At 47.1% G+C, this 14,891-nt stretch overlaps 1 protein-coding gene across 3 annotated transcripts in view; it reads left to right on the forward strand.

Annotated features, from left to right (window-relative positions):
- The window catches only part of ZNF592 (zinc finger protein 592), a 51,793-nt gene that overhangs the window by 25,369 nt on the left and 11,533 nt on the right, over positions 1-14,891 (forward strand). For all 3 annotated transcript variants that reach the window (XM_018065992.1, XM_018065993.1, XM_005695002.3), the window contains 2 exons: positions 1,234-3,496; positions 12,859-13,037. In XM_018065992.1, coding sequence (XP_017921481.1) covers positions 1,253-3,496; positions 12,859-13,037 — 2,423 coding nt within the window. In that variant the 5' untranslated portion in view covers positions 1,234-1,252. The remainder of the gene's footprint in view (positions 1-1,233; positions 3,497-12,858; positions 13,038-14,891) is intronic.

A 14,891-nucleotide genomic window follows, 5' to 3' on the forward strand; every position in this document is an offset into this window, starting at 1 on the left:
GTGTTGGTCAGCATTAACAAAGGCTTTCAGTACCAGCGTGGTGTAAGAGACACTTAAGCATGTCAGGCTCTGGGATGCTACAGCAGATGCAGGATTTATGGGCTGAACCAGGGAGATGGTGGGGTTTCTCTTCCTCTTCTCAACAGGTTTGAACCAGCCAGCCCCACATCTCAACTAAACGTGAGTGCCTTAATAATTTCTTAATGGAAGGCCTCAGGTTTCCTCCTTTGCAATAGTTTTGTAGCTTTGCTTCTCCAAAGCATGAAGAAATCAGATTTTCTTTTCTTTGTGTATTAAAGTAAAATTGAGGACTTTAAAACTGTTCCCTGGTCAGCTTGATAACTGTGTGCTTCTTTGAGAGTCACCCAGTCCCTCAGGTTTAGTGATCCACTCACCAACCAGTAATGAATTTGGGGTGAAAATTAAGGAATCGAGCAGACACTGACTAGAGGAAAAAAAACAAAAAACTTGGGGATGATATAATAGGCTAGAGTTTATTTATGAGATAGCTTAAATCCTGGCAATAGTAAATCGTTTTGAATTTGATTTGAATTCATGCAGCAAAAAACCAAAGTTAATGATCAATTACTAAGAGTAAATTGTCTGCAATGCAGGAGACCCAGGTTCAATCCCTGGGTTGGGAAGATCCCCTGGAGAAGGAAATGGCAGCCCACTCCAGTATTCTTGCCTGGAAAATCCCATGGATGGCGGAGCCTGGTAGGCTACTGTTCGTGGGGTTGCAAAGAGTCGGACATGACTGAGCAACTTCACTTTCTATAGCCAAGTCTCATATATGAACCACAAGTTTTCTAAAGAATGGAGGTACTGGTGCTGAGTCAGGCTCTTTTTTTTTAAGGACTGAGTAGTTTTTTGCTCATGCTTATGATTGTGGAGTGATGATATTCCCTGAGAAATTGAGGGAGTATCACGTGAATGTACTCTCTTTTCGATTATGTAGCCAGCCAGGAGTTTCCCTGTTTGATACTTCGAGCCCACCAGGCAGGTGTGTCACAATGTGCTAACTTTTCTCTCCACTCCTCCCCCCAGCACCCCCAGCATTTTGGAAACCCACTGAGGTAGAACTCGGGGGTGTGGCTTCCCACAGCGTGGGGCTTTGTGTATGGGCGTGCTGGCCGCATGCGTGTCAGTGAGTGGGTTATGCAATGAAGATGATACTGGATCGAGCCTTGGTGGGATCCGGCCATCACTAATTCTGTTCTGCTTCTGTTCTAGCCCTTGCCTGCATCCAGCCATGGGGGATATGAAGACTCCAGACTTTGATGACCTTCTGGCTGCCTTTGACATCCCAGACCCCACCAGCCTTGACGCCAAGGAGGCCATCCAGACCCCCAGTGAGGAGAATGAAAGCCCCCTCAAACCCCCAGGCTTGTGTGTGGATGAGAACGTGTCCTTGTCTCACTCAGGCTCAGCCTCGGATGTGCCGGCTGTGAGTGTCATCGTCAAGAACACCAGCCGCCAGGAGTCATTTGAGGCGGAGAAAGACCACATCGCCCCCAGCCTCCTGCACAATGGGTTCCGGGGCTCTGACCTGCCTGCAGACCCCCACAGTCTAGGCCACAACTGTGGGAAGTTTGACTCCACGTTCATGAATGGAGACAGTACCAGGGGTTTCCCCGGCAAGCTGGAGGCCTCCAAATCAGAGCCGTTACCAACTTTTAACCAGTTCAGTCCGATCTCCAGCCCAGAGCCCGAGGACGCCATCAAAGACAATGGGTTTGGAATGAAGCCCAAGCACTCTGACAGTTACTTCCCGCCCCCTCCTGGGTGTGGGTCTATGGGGGGCCCTGTCCTGGAGGCTCTCACAAAGTTTCCGGTCCCAGAGCTGCATATGTTTGATCACTTTTGTAAGAAAGAACCCAAGCCTGAGCCCCTGCCCCTTGGCAGTCCTCAGGAGCACGAGCGAGGCGGGCAGAAAGCATTGGAGGTGCACAAGGAACTGGATGCCAGTCGATTCTTCGGGGACGCCCTGGACTTCAGTAGCCATCCCGGCAACAGTATTGGAGAGCCCAAGGGGCTGGCCTCAGAGCTCGGCACCAGCTCGGCAGTCCCCCCCAGGCAGCGCCTCAAGCCAGCTCATTCCAAGCTGTCCTCCTGTGTTGCGGCCTTGGTGGCCCTGCAGGCTAAACGAGTGGCCAGTGTTGCCAAGGAGGATCAGCCCAGCCACACGAAGGATCCCTCAGGGCCCACGAAGGAGGGCTCCAAAGGCAGCCCCAAGATGCCCAAGTCACCAAAGAGTCCCCGGAGCCCCCTGGAGGCCACCCGAAAGAGCATCAAGCCCTCTGACAGCCCTCGGAGCATCTGCAGTGACAGCAGCAGCAAGGGCTCCCCCTCTGTGGCTGCCAGCTCCCCACCAGCAATCCCCAAAGTCAGGATCAAAACCATCAAGACATCTTCAGGGGAAATCAAGCGGACTGTCACGAGGATCCTGCCAGACCCCGACGACCCCAGTAAGTCCCCCGCTGGCTCGCCGTTAGGAAGCGCCACCGCTGAGGCCCCGAGCGAGGCACCTGAGGACGAGGCCACCACCCTGTCCGGGATGGAGCACTTTGCTGAGGTGGGCGCACAGCCTGGGAGCCCCCAGAGTGACCGGAAAGGGGAGGAGTGCACAACGAAAGCCAGAGAGCCTTCGCCTTCCTGCTTCAGCTCTGGGGCCCGGGGCCCAAAGGGAGCCGCCTCGGGTGCACAGGCGAGCAGAAAGCCGCAGCAGAGCCCGGCACCGCCAGCCTCCACCCCTGCCCCTGCCAACCTCCTGCCCAAGGCCGTGCACCTGGCCAACCTGAACCTGGTCCCCCACAGTGTGGCTGCATCAGTGACCGCCAAGTCCTCTGCACAGAGGCGGAGTCAGCCTCAGCCCACACAGATGTCAGTGCCCCTGGTCCACCAGGTGAAGAAGGCCGCCCCGCTGGTCGTGGAGGTCTTCAACAAGGTCCTCCACAGCTCCAACCCCGTGCCCCTCTATGCGCCCAACCTCAGCCCACCCGCGGACAGCAGGATCCACGTGCCGGCCAGTGGCTACTGCTGCCTGGAGTGCGGGGACGCGTTCGCCTTAGAGAAGAGCCTGAGCCAGCACTACGGCCGGCGGAGTGTCCACATTGAGGTGCTGTGCACGCTGTGCTCCCAGACGCTGCTCTTCTTCAACAAGTGCAGCCTGCTGCGGCACGCCCGCGACCACAAGAGCAAGGGGCTTGTCATGCAGTGCTCCCAGCTGCTTGTGAAGCCCATCTCTGCGGACCAGATGTTTGTGTCCACCCCTGTGAACTCCACGGCGCCAGCCGCCGCGGCGCCCCCCTCCCCCTCCCAGCCCGGCCAGGCTTCCAGCAACGCCAGCACCCCACTCCCCGCCTTGCCGCTCTACCCAGACCCCGTGAGGCTCATCCGGCACAGTATCAAGTGCCTGGAGTGTCACAAGCAGATGCGAGACTACATGGCGATGGCCGCACACTTTCAGAGGACGACTGAGGAGACCGAGGGGCTGGTGAGCAGGACCATCCCCCACCTCTGGGGCGGTTGTCAGGCCCCGGGTTCACACAGTCCCATACCTGGGCTCACTGGTCTAGGGCGGTGGGGGCATTGGAAGAGCCCTGGGAGAGGAACCTGCCTTGCTGGCTAGCCCCCCACCTGGATGTGTAGTGCTTGGGATTTCCTGAGAAAGCGTCCTGCCCTCGGAGGGGAGGCCCCGATGGTCTACGGTGTATATGTGTGGACACTCGCTCCCACTCCAGTGGCTGAAGGCCTGTTGCCCGGCGAGGGCTGGGTCGCTGCTGGATGCCCCCGGTCTCTGGCCGCTGTGAGTGTAGTCCTTGCACGTGCCCAGAGAACTCGGGGGCAGGGGTGGGTGTGTCACTGCCCATGCCTCAGGCTGTATGTCTGAGAACCATATCTTCACCAGGTTGTTGTGCCCACAGTGGACATAGCTGCTTTCTGCAGAATCCCTTTGGGGAAGCCGTAGCTGGGCCAGTAGGAGGATGGGTGTTGAAGAAAGGGGGGGAGTAGACTGTAGAAGGAAGGAGTAGTAGGCCTACTTGAGTAGGCCCCAGGCAAAGGCTTCGGGGCCTCCTCCTCTTATCTCCATCCTTATCTAATTCCTGGTTATGCTTGATGAGATCCTGATGAGTGTGTGTGCTTATGCTTGATGTGTGTGTGCACGTGATGAGATCCTGATGAGTGTGTGTGTGTGTGTCTTTAAGGCACTCCATGCTGAAAGCACCCTTTGGCACTCTGTGTGTCGGTGGTGTCCACGTCAGCAAGGTCGTCTGCAGAAGCAGGCCTCCTGACAGCTCTCATCTTCCTTCTCCAGGTGGCTCTCTTCATGGCTTAGCCATGCCCACCCGCTCACCAGGCCACCTCAAGCCAGGGCCACAGTGGCCCGTGCACCTGTTGGTGTCTTGATGAGCTCTGCATTTGTCTTCTGAGTGGCCCCTGTGTGCACAGAGGCTCTGTGTTGAGAGCAGGGATGCCAGTAGGAGGAAGACCACAGCTCCTTCAGGAGCTCAGGATGGCTCAGCAAGGGCAGGGCTCCCCACCCAGACTGCTGGAGTGTGGAGCAGGCTAAGACTGGGGCTAAAACATGCTTGTGAACAGTTGTGTCGAGTTCCTTCGAGGGACTGACTCATCGTGGTTCCAGGCGTAGGGAGGGTGCCTGTGCTGTGGACATGACATTTGAGTTGGCTCTGCAAGGGTGAGTTTGGAGGAAGGAGAGGGACAGGTATGGAAAGTGTAGAGTGGCCGGAGGAACAGGGAGTGGTTAGGAATGAGGAGGTCCAGCCTTGGGGGTCCAGGGCTAGAGGCCAGAGGTGGAATTCAGTGGGCAGCCCCCAGGAGGGGCCCGCATGGTGCCACAAGTCTGTTGCCGCTCATCTTCGCCTTCTTGGTTTAGTTTGCATTTCTTCCTGATGAGTCAGGTGGAGTGTGGACCCCCCAGGCCATTTCCTCTGGGGCTGACCCAGCATGGTTGCCTTGGACAGAAGTGGGTCTTCTGGGTCCTGTGGTCAGAACCTTTGCCAGTGGAGGTCTGATGCCTGGGCCCGTGGTTGCTTTCCCCCCACACTGTTATTCACCTTCCCTTTGAAATCTGAGCGGGCTGAAGTCCAGGCGTAGGAGCCCAGGCTGGCACCCTTCTCGTCCTGCATCTTCTCTGTGTCATTCCCTTCCAGTGGGAGCTGCATAAGAGGGGTCCCCGAGCCCCAGGCTGGGCTCCACACTAGGGGAGGGACTGCAGGGCAATGTGCTCAGGGCCTTTGACTTCTTCCCTGGAGTCTGAACCCCTCCCTCTGCAGTGGCTGGAGGGGTCCTACCTTACATTCCAGGCCACTTTGTTGGGCAGGTGTCAAACAGGTTCTTATTTTTAAGCTTTTGTGTAACTATATAACGTTATTATCACAGCTAACCAAATTAGTAACAATTCCTTAATATTGTCTTAATACAAGTCTGTATTCAAGTTTTCCCTTTGGGTCAAAATTGTCTTTTTATAGCTGAGCTTATTGTGAATCACGAGCCAAATGTGGACCACGTGTTGTATTTGTCCCAGCTTTTAAATATTTCTCAATCTAGAGCAGTACCTCTTCCTACTCCACCCAAAAATCATCCAGTGATTTTTCACATCATCACTTTATTGAAGAAACTGGGTCATGTGTCCTAAGAATTTTCCAGGACTGTTCTGGGTTTGACTGATTGCTTCTTAAGGCTTTTTCAGGATAATTTTGAGTTTGGCTGATTGCTTCCCCAGACAATAAAATTTGTTGTTCTATACCCAATATTTTATCTATAGACTAGAAGTTAGCAGTGATGACTTGATTAGATTTAGATTCAGTCTTGAGGAGTGGGAGTACTGTGTTCTTCATAATTCGTTACTTCAGGGAGGCCCAGAGTTCTTGATTGTCTCAGTTTTAATGATGCTAAACTTCATCAGTGAGTTTAGGCTAGTAATGTTCTGATCCTTTTCTTAGAAAGTTCCCTATCTTTTTACCATTAATAATTGCTGCTTGAGTCAGTGATTTTATTAGGAGTTGTGCGAGGGTGTGGTAAATTTTATTATTCTCATTTATCAGCTGGAATTCTGTGTAAAATATCTTCCCCTCTTCCTTTGAGGGCTTTTAGGTTACCCTGAAATGTAGTTTATGCTGGAAAACTGGATAAATTTGTTTCCCTCAGTTACTAGTTTTCGCAGTAGTGAATGGATGGCCCAGCAATCCTAAATGGTGTTCTAAGAGCCCCTCCTCTCATAGTTTTAAAAGTTGTGATGAAAAAAATATTAGCATAAAGTTTTAAGTGTACAGTTCAGTGGAGGTAAGAAGGTTCACATTGTTGTGCAGTCAGTTTCCAGAGCTCTTCCTCTTGCAAAACTGAAACTCTAAACCCATTAAATACAAGTCCCTATTCTCCCCACTCCTTCCCCGTGGTAACCACCATGCTACCTTCTGTTTCTATGAATTTGACTAGAATAATCAAATTTCTAGAAAATGGAATCATACAGTGTTTGTCTTTTTCTGAAGGACTCATTTCATTTAGTATATCTTTAAGAATCATACATGTTCCAGCCTTTGAAATTTTCTTTTATTTTTTGAGACTGACTAATATTCTGTTGTTGTGCACACCACCTTTTGTTTATCCACTCATTCATTAATGGGCACTGTGTTGCCTCTAGTTGTATTATGAGTGACGCTGCTGTGAACATGTTATGTGCATATGTGCTAAGGGATTCAGTCGTGTCCGACTCTTTACGACGCTAGGGACTGTAGCCCGCCAGGCTCCTCTGTCCATGGGGTTCTCCAGGCAAGAATACTGGAGTGGGCTGCCGTGCCCTCCTCCGGGGGATCTTCCTGACCCAGGGACTGAACCCGCATCTTTCAGGTCTCCTGCATTGGCAGGCAGGTTCTTTACCACTAGTGCACCTGGGAAGACCAAACATGGTATCCAAATATCTTTTCAGTTCTTTTTGTGTGTGATCAAATATTTCATTTTATTGAATTATAGTTGGTGTACCAAAAAGGTTATACTCCATTTATAGTTACTGTAAAATATTTTCTGTATTCCCTGTGCTGTACCATATCAGTTCCTTTGGGTATATATCCAGAAGTAGAATTGCTGGATCATATGGTAATTCTATTTAAAAGTTTCCAGGGAACCCCCATACTGTTTTTTCCTACAGGGGCTGTACTATTTTACATTCCCACCAATAGTGCATCTGTTTTTGTTTTTTTTTTTTTGTCATAGCCACCCTAATCGGTATGAGGTGACCTCCTCTATTATTTAGTGTTAGCGTTATAATAAGCTCATTGGTTTCTGTATGTTTATTTTTATATTTATTTATATACTTATATGTTCAATCATTTTTGTTTTTTCTTTTCCATTATGGTTTATTACAGGATATTGAACATAATTCCCTGTGGTATATAGTAGGACCTTGTTTATCCCTTCTCTGAATGTAATAGTTTGTATCTGCTAATCTCAAGCTCCCAATACATCCCTCCCTCACCCCTTCTCCCCTTTGGCAACCACAAACCTATTCTCTGTGTCTGTGAGTCTGTTTCGTAAATGAAGTTCAGTTGTATCATCTCTAGGCCCGTCCATATTGCTGCAAATGGCATTGTTTCATTTTCTGTGGCTGAGTACTATTTCTGTGTGTGTGTGTACACACACACACCACATCTTCTTGACCCCATTCATCTGTCTGGGGACATTTAGGTTGCTTCTATGTGTTTGCTATTGTAAATAGTGCTGCTATGAACATTGGGGTGCATGTATCTTTTTTAATGATAAGTTTTTTGCTGATATATGCCCAGGAGTGGTAATTGCTGGATCAGATGGTAACTATATTTTTAACATTTTGAGGAACCTCCATACTGTTTTTCTTTTTTGTTCCATACTGTTTTTCATAGTGGCTGCACCAGTTTACATTCCCACCAACAGCATAGGAGAGTTGCCGGGGTCCAGCCCCAGTGGATCCAGGGAATTCGAAGCGGGGACGGCGTTGGCGAGGAAAGACTTATTTATTTATTAATATAAGATTAGATTAGGAAGAAATAGTGTAGTAGGAAAATTAAGTGGAGAGAAGAGGCTGATTAACTTGGGTTACGTGGAAAACCAATAAAGTTCCAGACAAGGAGCTTGCACCATCTACGTTAGGCCACCTGCGCCCGTTTGAATATCGGAGAGTGCCCCGCCTTGGGCTCTCTCTCTTACAGCCGGGACAAGTAAGTAGACATAATGAGCCTCCACGCCCCAGATGGGAATTCAGCCTGAAATTAGAGTAAAGAGGAGACGCGGCGGAAACCAGTCCAGCGACTGGCTCCCCTTCTATAGTCCTTCAAGGCCTTTTATACTTTTGATTATACATAGAGATCAATGGGTAATACAAAATTACGTAGAGTTAGCAGCCCAGACTCTTTCTGTATATCTTTTTGTATACAAAATGTCTCAGGTGTTTTACATTATCTTCTGGCCAGGCTTGCTAACAATTTTTTGGCTGTCTTTCTTAATGAATGTTAATCTCGTTTCCCCGAAGTGTTTCTTTAATCTGCATCTCCTTAAAGCACTAAAGTTACATCTCTCTAGAACAAAGGTGCAGTGGGTTATAACAAAGATGGTGCTTAACTCAAAGGTCTAATGTTGCTAATACCAGGTCTACTACTTGTTTTTCTATATACCAACTATATCTAAAAATAAAGGATATGAAAATTTGGCAGCAAGTATTGGCTCAACAAATGAAACTTTTAATCAGTCCTATTCTAATGATTTTGACTCCTCGGATGCCCCTACATTCCTAGGATGTTTTAAGCTTCCTGTGCCTCTTGCGGTCAGGAGGCCTCAAACAATCACATGCGCAGCTGCACGAGTCCTGCAGGCAGGCTAGAAAGCCATCAGAGGGGCTTTTGGATTGAAACACTCTTTCAAATGCAGAAGACTAAAGCCCTGAATTGACTTTTTCCAGAGAATATCAGAAGAGTGGAAAAGCAGGCAGATTCTTATTTTTTGGGGGTGGATGCTCAGGAAATTCCAGGGGGAAAACCTGAGGTCTGATGAGCCTTGCCATCAGAGCTCTGCCGCATGACCTTGTCACAGGTGGAATCCCTCACGCTGGCTCCCGGCAGAGAGTGCCTTTTTTTCCACATTTTCTCCAATGTTTGTTATTTGTAGACTTTTTAATGATGGCCATTCTGGCTGGTGTGTGATGGTACCTTGTAGTTACGATTTGCATTTTTCTAATTATTAGTGTTGTTGAGCATCTTGTGCCTGTTGGGCACCTGTATATCTTCTTTGGAGAAATGTCTATTTAGATCTTCTGCCTGTTTTTTGATTGGGGTTGTTGTTGTTGTTATTGAGTTGTATGAGCTATTTATATATCTTAAAAACTAAGCCCTGGTTAGTTGCACTGTTTGCAAATATTTTCTCCCAGTCCATAAGTTGTCTTCGTTTTGTTTATGGTTTCTATTGCTGTGCGAAAGCTTGTGAGTTTCATTAGGTCCCATTTGTTTATTTTTGCTTTTCTTTCTATTGCCATAGAAGAGTGACTTAAAACATTGCTATAATTTAAGTCAGAGAATGTTTTGCCTGTGTTCTCTTCTAGTAGTTATTGTCTCATATTTAAGACTTTAAGCCATTTTGAGTTTATTTTTGTGTGTAGTGTGAGGATGTGTCCTAACTTCATTGATTTACACGCACCTGGCCAACTTTACCAGCACTGCTTGCCGAAGAGACTGTCTTTTCTCCATTGTATAGTCTTGTACAGTATAGTCTTGCCTCATTTGTCAAAGATTAATTGACTGTAGATGTGTGGATTTATTTCCAGGCTCTCTGTTCTGTTTCCTTGATCCATGTGTCTGTTTCTCCACCAGTGCCACACTGTTGTGATTGCTCTAGCTTAGTCTAAAGTCTGGAGGATTAAACTGCCTGCTCTCTTCCTTTTCCTCAGGGTTGCTTTGGCAATTCTTTTATGGTGCCGTATAAATTTTAGGATTTTTTGCTTCAGTTGTGTGAAAAATGTCCTGATAAGGATTGCATCAAATCTGTAGCTTGCTTTGGGTAGTATGACCATTTTAACAATATTAATTCTTCCAATCTAAGAGCATGGCATGTCTTTCCATTTCTTTGAGTCATCTTCACTTTCCTTTATCAATGTTTATAGTTCTCAGCATGTAAGTCTCCTTCATCATCTTGGTCAGGTTTAGTCCTAAGTTTTGTTTTGTTTTTGATGTGATTTTAGAAGGGATTTTTGTCTGAGTATTGCTTCCTCCACTTTCTTGTCATTTCTGTTTGCATGAAACGCGGTTTTTCCATTCCCCTACTTTCGCTCTTGGTGTGCCCTTCCCTCTGAAGTGGGTCTCTTGTAGACAGCGTGTTGTAGGCTCTTGTTTTGTTTTTAATCCACTCTCACATATTTTGATTAGAGCATTTAGTCCATTGACATTTAAGGCAATCATTGATTGATATGTATTACCGCTATACACCATAAAGTGTATGTGTTACCACTTTAGACCTTTGTTTTCCAGCTGGTGGTGTTTCTCGTTTGTTCCTTTCTTTTGTTCTTCCTTTTGCGGTTTGATGGGTTTCTTCTGTGTGGTGCGTGTGTGTCCTTTTGTTTTTGTCAGTCTGCTCTATGTCTTTGGTCTGTGACTCACTCTTCTCGATGCTCAACTGCCCCATTTTGGTCAGTGGGGGTCCCGGCAGGCTGGCTCCCGTGCTCCTGCGTTCTTTTCACTTGCACTCATTAAACCTTGAGACGCTTCCCTACTTTGAGCCCCAGCAAGATTTGGGTGCATTTCTTGCGCTAAACCTAGAATCAGTAAATTTTTTAAGAGGTCATGATGGTTGTTTGGTTTTTTTTTTAAGTGAGAAATGATATTTAGAGGCTACATTCTGGGCACCAGATATGCTTATTCTGCTGAATATGTTTCTAGGCCTTTTCAGTGGCCAGAGCTAAGAAATACAAAGTTTTAAAATAAGGAAAGAGAGATCTTGAGTTTACACTGGTACTGAAATGTAAGATTATACTTAAAACATTTTTTTAATCTCCTTAGTTTTGGCTGTGCTGGGTCTTTGTGGCTGCACGGGCTTTTCTCTGGTTGCGGTGAGTGGGGGCTTCTCACTGCAGTGGCTTCTCTTGCCGTGGAGCAGAGGCCGGGGGCTGCAGCGGTTGTGGTTCCCAGGCTCTAGAGCACAGGCTCAGTAGTTGCGCTGCATAGAGTTGGTTGCTCTGTGGCATGTGGGATCTTCCCAGATCAGGGATCAAACCTGTCTCTCTTGCACTGGCAGACAGATTCTTCACTACTAAGCCACCAGGGGAGGCCATGATTATACTTTTTATGTAACTGATTTATTCTAAAAATCTTGGTTCCTAAAATTTTCCTACTGTCCACACACACACACATACATATACACATATATATGCACAGATTTCAAAATGTCAAGACCAATATTAATTCTAACCTTAGGACACCACATAAAGTTGAGGGTGTATTTGCAGTTAGTTCTTCATATCCTTAGACTATATCATATTAAGGATGTATAAGTCAAAATTCTGTGCTGTAAAAGTCACAGAGAATAATTTTTTTTTTACCAACTCAGTGGCCTGTCTCGTTTCATCTGTGTTCTTAACCCCTCTCCCTCAGTGGATTAGTTTTAAACAAATCCTAGCATTATAGTATCTATTGCAGTATATATATCTAAAATATAAAATTTTTTCCTTTAAAAAACCCCATAGATATAATATCATCACACCTCAATTAATAATAATTCCTTATTATTGAATCTTAATATTAAGTGTCAAATGTCTCAATATTGTCATCATTAAGTTAGGGTTAAAATATCCAGTTGTCTCATTTCTTTTTACACTTGGCTTGCTTGGATCAGGATCCAAATAAGGGCTATCCATTGCAGTTGTTGAAAATTTCTTTTTAAGTCTCTTTTAATCTGTAAATTCCTCTTCCCTCAATCTTTTTTGTTTTTTTGCCTTGGCATTTCTTTTGGTGAAAAAGCTGGATTGTTTGTGCTGTAAGGACCCTACATTCTGGATATCACTGCTTAAAACAGATCTTTTCCTGGCCTCCCTAACAGCTTATCAGTCTGAGCACTCCTGAGCCCAGGTCAGTGGCTCCTGTTACTATGAGGGGCCTCTCCAGACATAGGTCCCCGCTCAGTCTCTCGCTCCCCACTCTGGGCTTCTGGACTCTTCCTGTTTGAGAGCTTCTGTGAGTCAGCCTGGAGGACTTGTCAGCCTCTGGTTCTCTCCTGAGTCTGAGAACAAGGAAGCCACTACCTGTTCTGTGCTTCTCTGTGGATGGATGTGGGCAGTTGTGGCTCCAGGCACCGCTCCCCCCACCCCAGAGTGGGCACACAGGCTGAGCACATGGAAAATCGGTCTGCATGGAGGCTTCTGAGTGTTAACCAGGGGGGCTCAGGTCTGCTCTGGGAATCTCTGAGCCAGCTTACCGAAGGTGTTGAGTCGGAACCAGCTGAGCCAGGGCAGAGGCCCCGGTAGGCCTGGCGGTGTAGCAAGATTTTAGAATGCAAGAAGTGCCCTGGGCCTCCGGAAAGGAAAAGCTGGTCCTCTGCTGAGCCAGGAGAGAGCAGGATCACAGCCAGACGTGTAGGACTGATTTGGGGGGAAATAGGGTCAGGTCTGCGTTTGATTAATAAGGTGAGAGGCAAAGCTAGCGTGGGCATCAGTGTCATCACTGTGTGAGGCCTGGGGTGTCACCAGTGTCCTAGGAGAGTTGGGAGAGAGAACGGTTGGAGGTGGTGGCCCTTCTGATCAGCGTCCTAGGAAAGCCAGGCAGCCTTGGTTGAGAGCTCCTGGCCTGTGGCTCCCGCCTGAACTGCTCTCTCCATGTTCTTTCCTAGACCTGCCAGGTGTGCCAGATGCTGCTGCCCAACCAGTGCAGCTTCTGCGCCCACCAGCGGATCCACGCCCACAAGTCCCCCTACTGTTGTCCGGAGTGCGGGGCCCTCTGCCGCTCTGCCTACTTCCAGACCCACGTAAAGGAGAACTGCCTGCACTATGCCCGCAAGGTGGGCTACAGGTGGGTGTTGTCCTGGGCTTGCCCAGTGGCTGCTGCTTTTTCTGGACCATAACTCATTTCATACTGGGGTGTTGGGAATTTCCTAGTGGTCTACTGGTTAGGATTGGGTACTTCCATTGCTGTGGCCCGGGTTCAATCCCTGGCTGGGGAACTGAGATTCCATAAGCCACATATTTTGGCATAGCCAAACTATAAGAGGAATTTTGAGTTTTAGTCTTATGAGCCCTGGGCTCCAGCTTAATAAGACAAGAATGTTGATTGGTATGTGGACAGACATTTTTACTTTGTAGGAAACCAGAAGAGCAAGGAAAATAACAAGGAGTTAAAAAGTTAAACATTGGGGGAAAAAAAAAAGCTTTGGGACCTCCCTGGCCATTCAGTGGTTAAGACTCCAAGCTTCTACTTCAGGGGACGCAGGTTTGATCCCTGGTTGGGGAACTAAGATGCTGCGAGGGGCACAGTGCGGCCAAAAGATGAAAAAAAGAGAAAATCTTTAAAGAGGAAGGTATTGGGGAGATTAGGCTATACCTAACGTTCACTTTGTCTGTTTGATTTTTAAAGGTATGTAAATTTGCTCAGAAGTTATTATGTTGGCATATTAATTTTAAAGTACTATTTCAATAATAAATTTGCAAATTTTGGTAGTTTCAAATATTCTCAATTTCTGAACAAATGGCAAGCTGCCAAAGTCAAAGGACTTGTATCTTTGTGTTGATTAGTTTTTGTCAGTTTCTGAGAAGTAAGACCTGAGAATGGAAAAAATGATCAGCTTCATGGTAAAACCAAGAGAAAACTATTTTAAACTGATTTATTTCTAGGTGTTAAACAAATATAAGCAAGAAGTCATTTTCAGAAAAAAGATGAAAATGAGGGTGAATGCTCCTAAAACTCATTGATCTATAATTTTACATTGACCCAATCAGGTCTCCTGTACTTGTTTACTTGCTTGGGAGTTTCTACATTTTATGTTTTTTGATCATTTTTGCTTCAGAAATTTAATTTTGCCCAAATTTCTTAAGGTTTTCTTCTCTTTGGTATTAAATTTTGATTTAGTTCATTTAATGGGCTTCCCAGATGGCCCAATGGTAAAGAATACGCCTGCCAATGCAGGTGATGCGGGAGACGACACCGGTTCAATCCCTGGGTCAGGAGGATCCCCTGGAGAAGGGAATGGCAACACACTCCAGTGTTCTTGGCTGGGGAAACCCATTTTCCCTTGCCTGGGAAACCTCTAGGGGAGACTGGCGGCCTGTAGTGCATGGGGTTGCAAAGAGTTGGACACGACTGAGCAACTGAACACAGTTCATTTAATAAACTTTTTTTGAGTTCTTACTGTTGTCTTTAGCCTTGTGCCAAACACTCAAGACACAAAGATGTTTAAAATCCATCTGCACTCAAGGGGGCTTTAATCTGATGGCTTACAAACATCATGCAGGTACTTATGATTCAAAATAGTTAAGTCCTGTATTTGAGGAATGGTCAGGAAAGCTTCGTAGAGAAGATAGGGGGAGGGTTTTAGGTAGAAAAGAGGAGGCGAGCCTGTCTGGCAAGAGCAAAGGCAAGGGTGCCAGCACACACAGAAAACTCTCAGGAAGGACAAGCATGGTGTAGGCCATGATGAACTGGAGGAGGGGTGAGCAGTGGGACAAGGGGGCTGGTAGGGGCCAGGCCATGATCTGGGCTGCTTTCCTGGGGATAGTGAGGAGCGATGGAAAGATTTGCAGCAGGAGAGTGATCCAGCCAGATCTGTGTTTTAGAAATATCATTCTGGGAAGCTGATATGTGTATCAGAGGTGAGAGCCTAGAGACTGGTCATGTGACAGTTCCGATGAGACACTGAGGGATCCAGCTAAG

This window comes from Capra hircus, chromosome 21 (assembly GCF_001704415.2).
Source record: "Capra hircus breed San Clemente chromosome 21, ASM170441v1, whole genome shotgun sequence".
NCBI lineage: Eukaryota > Metazoa > Chordata > Mammalia > Artiodactyla > Bovidae > Capra > Capra hircus.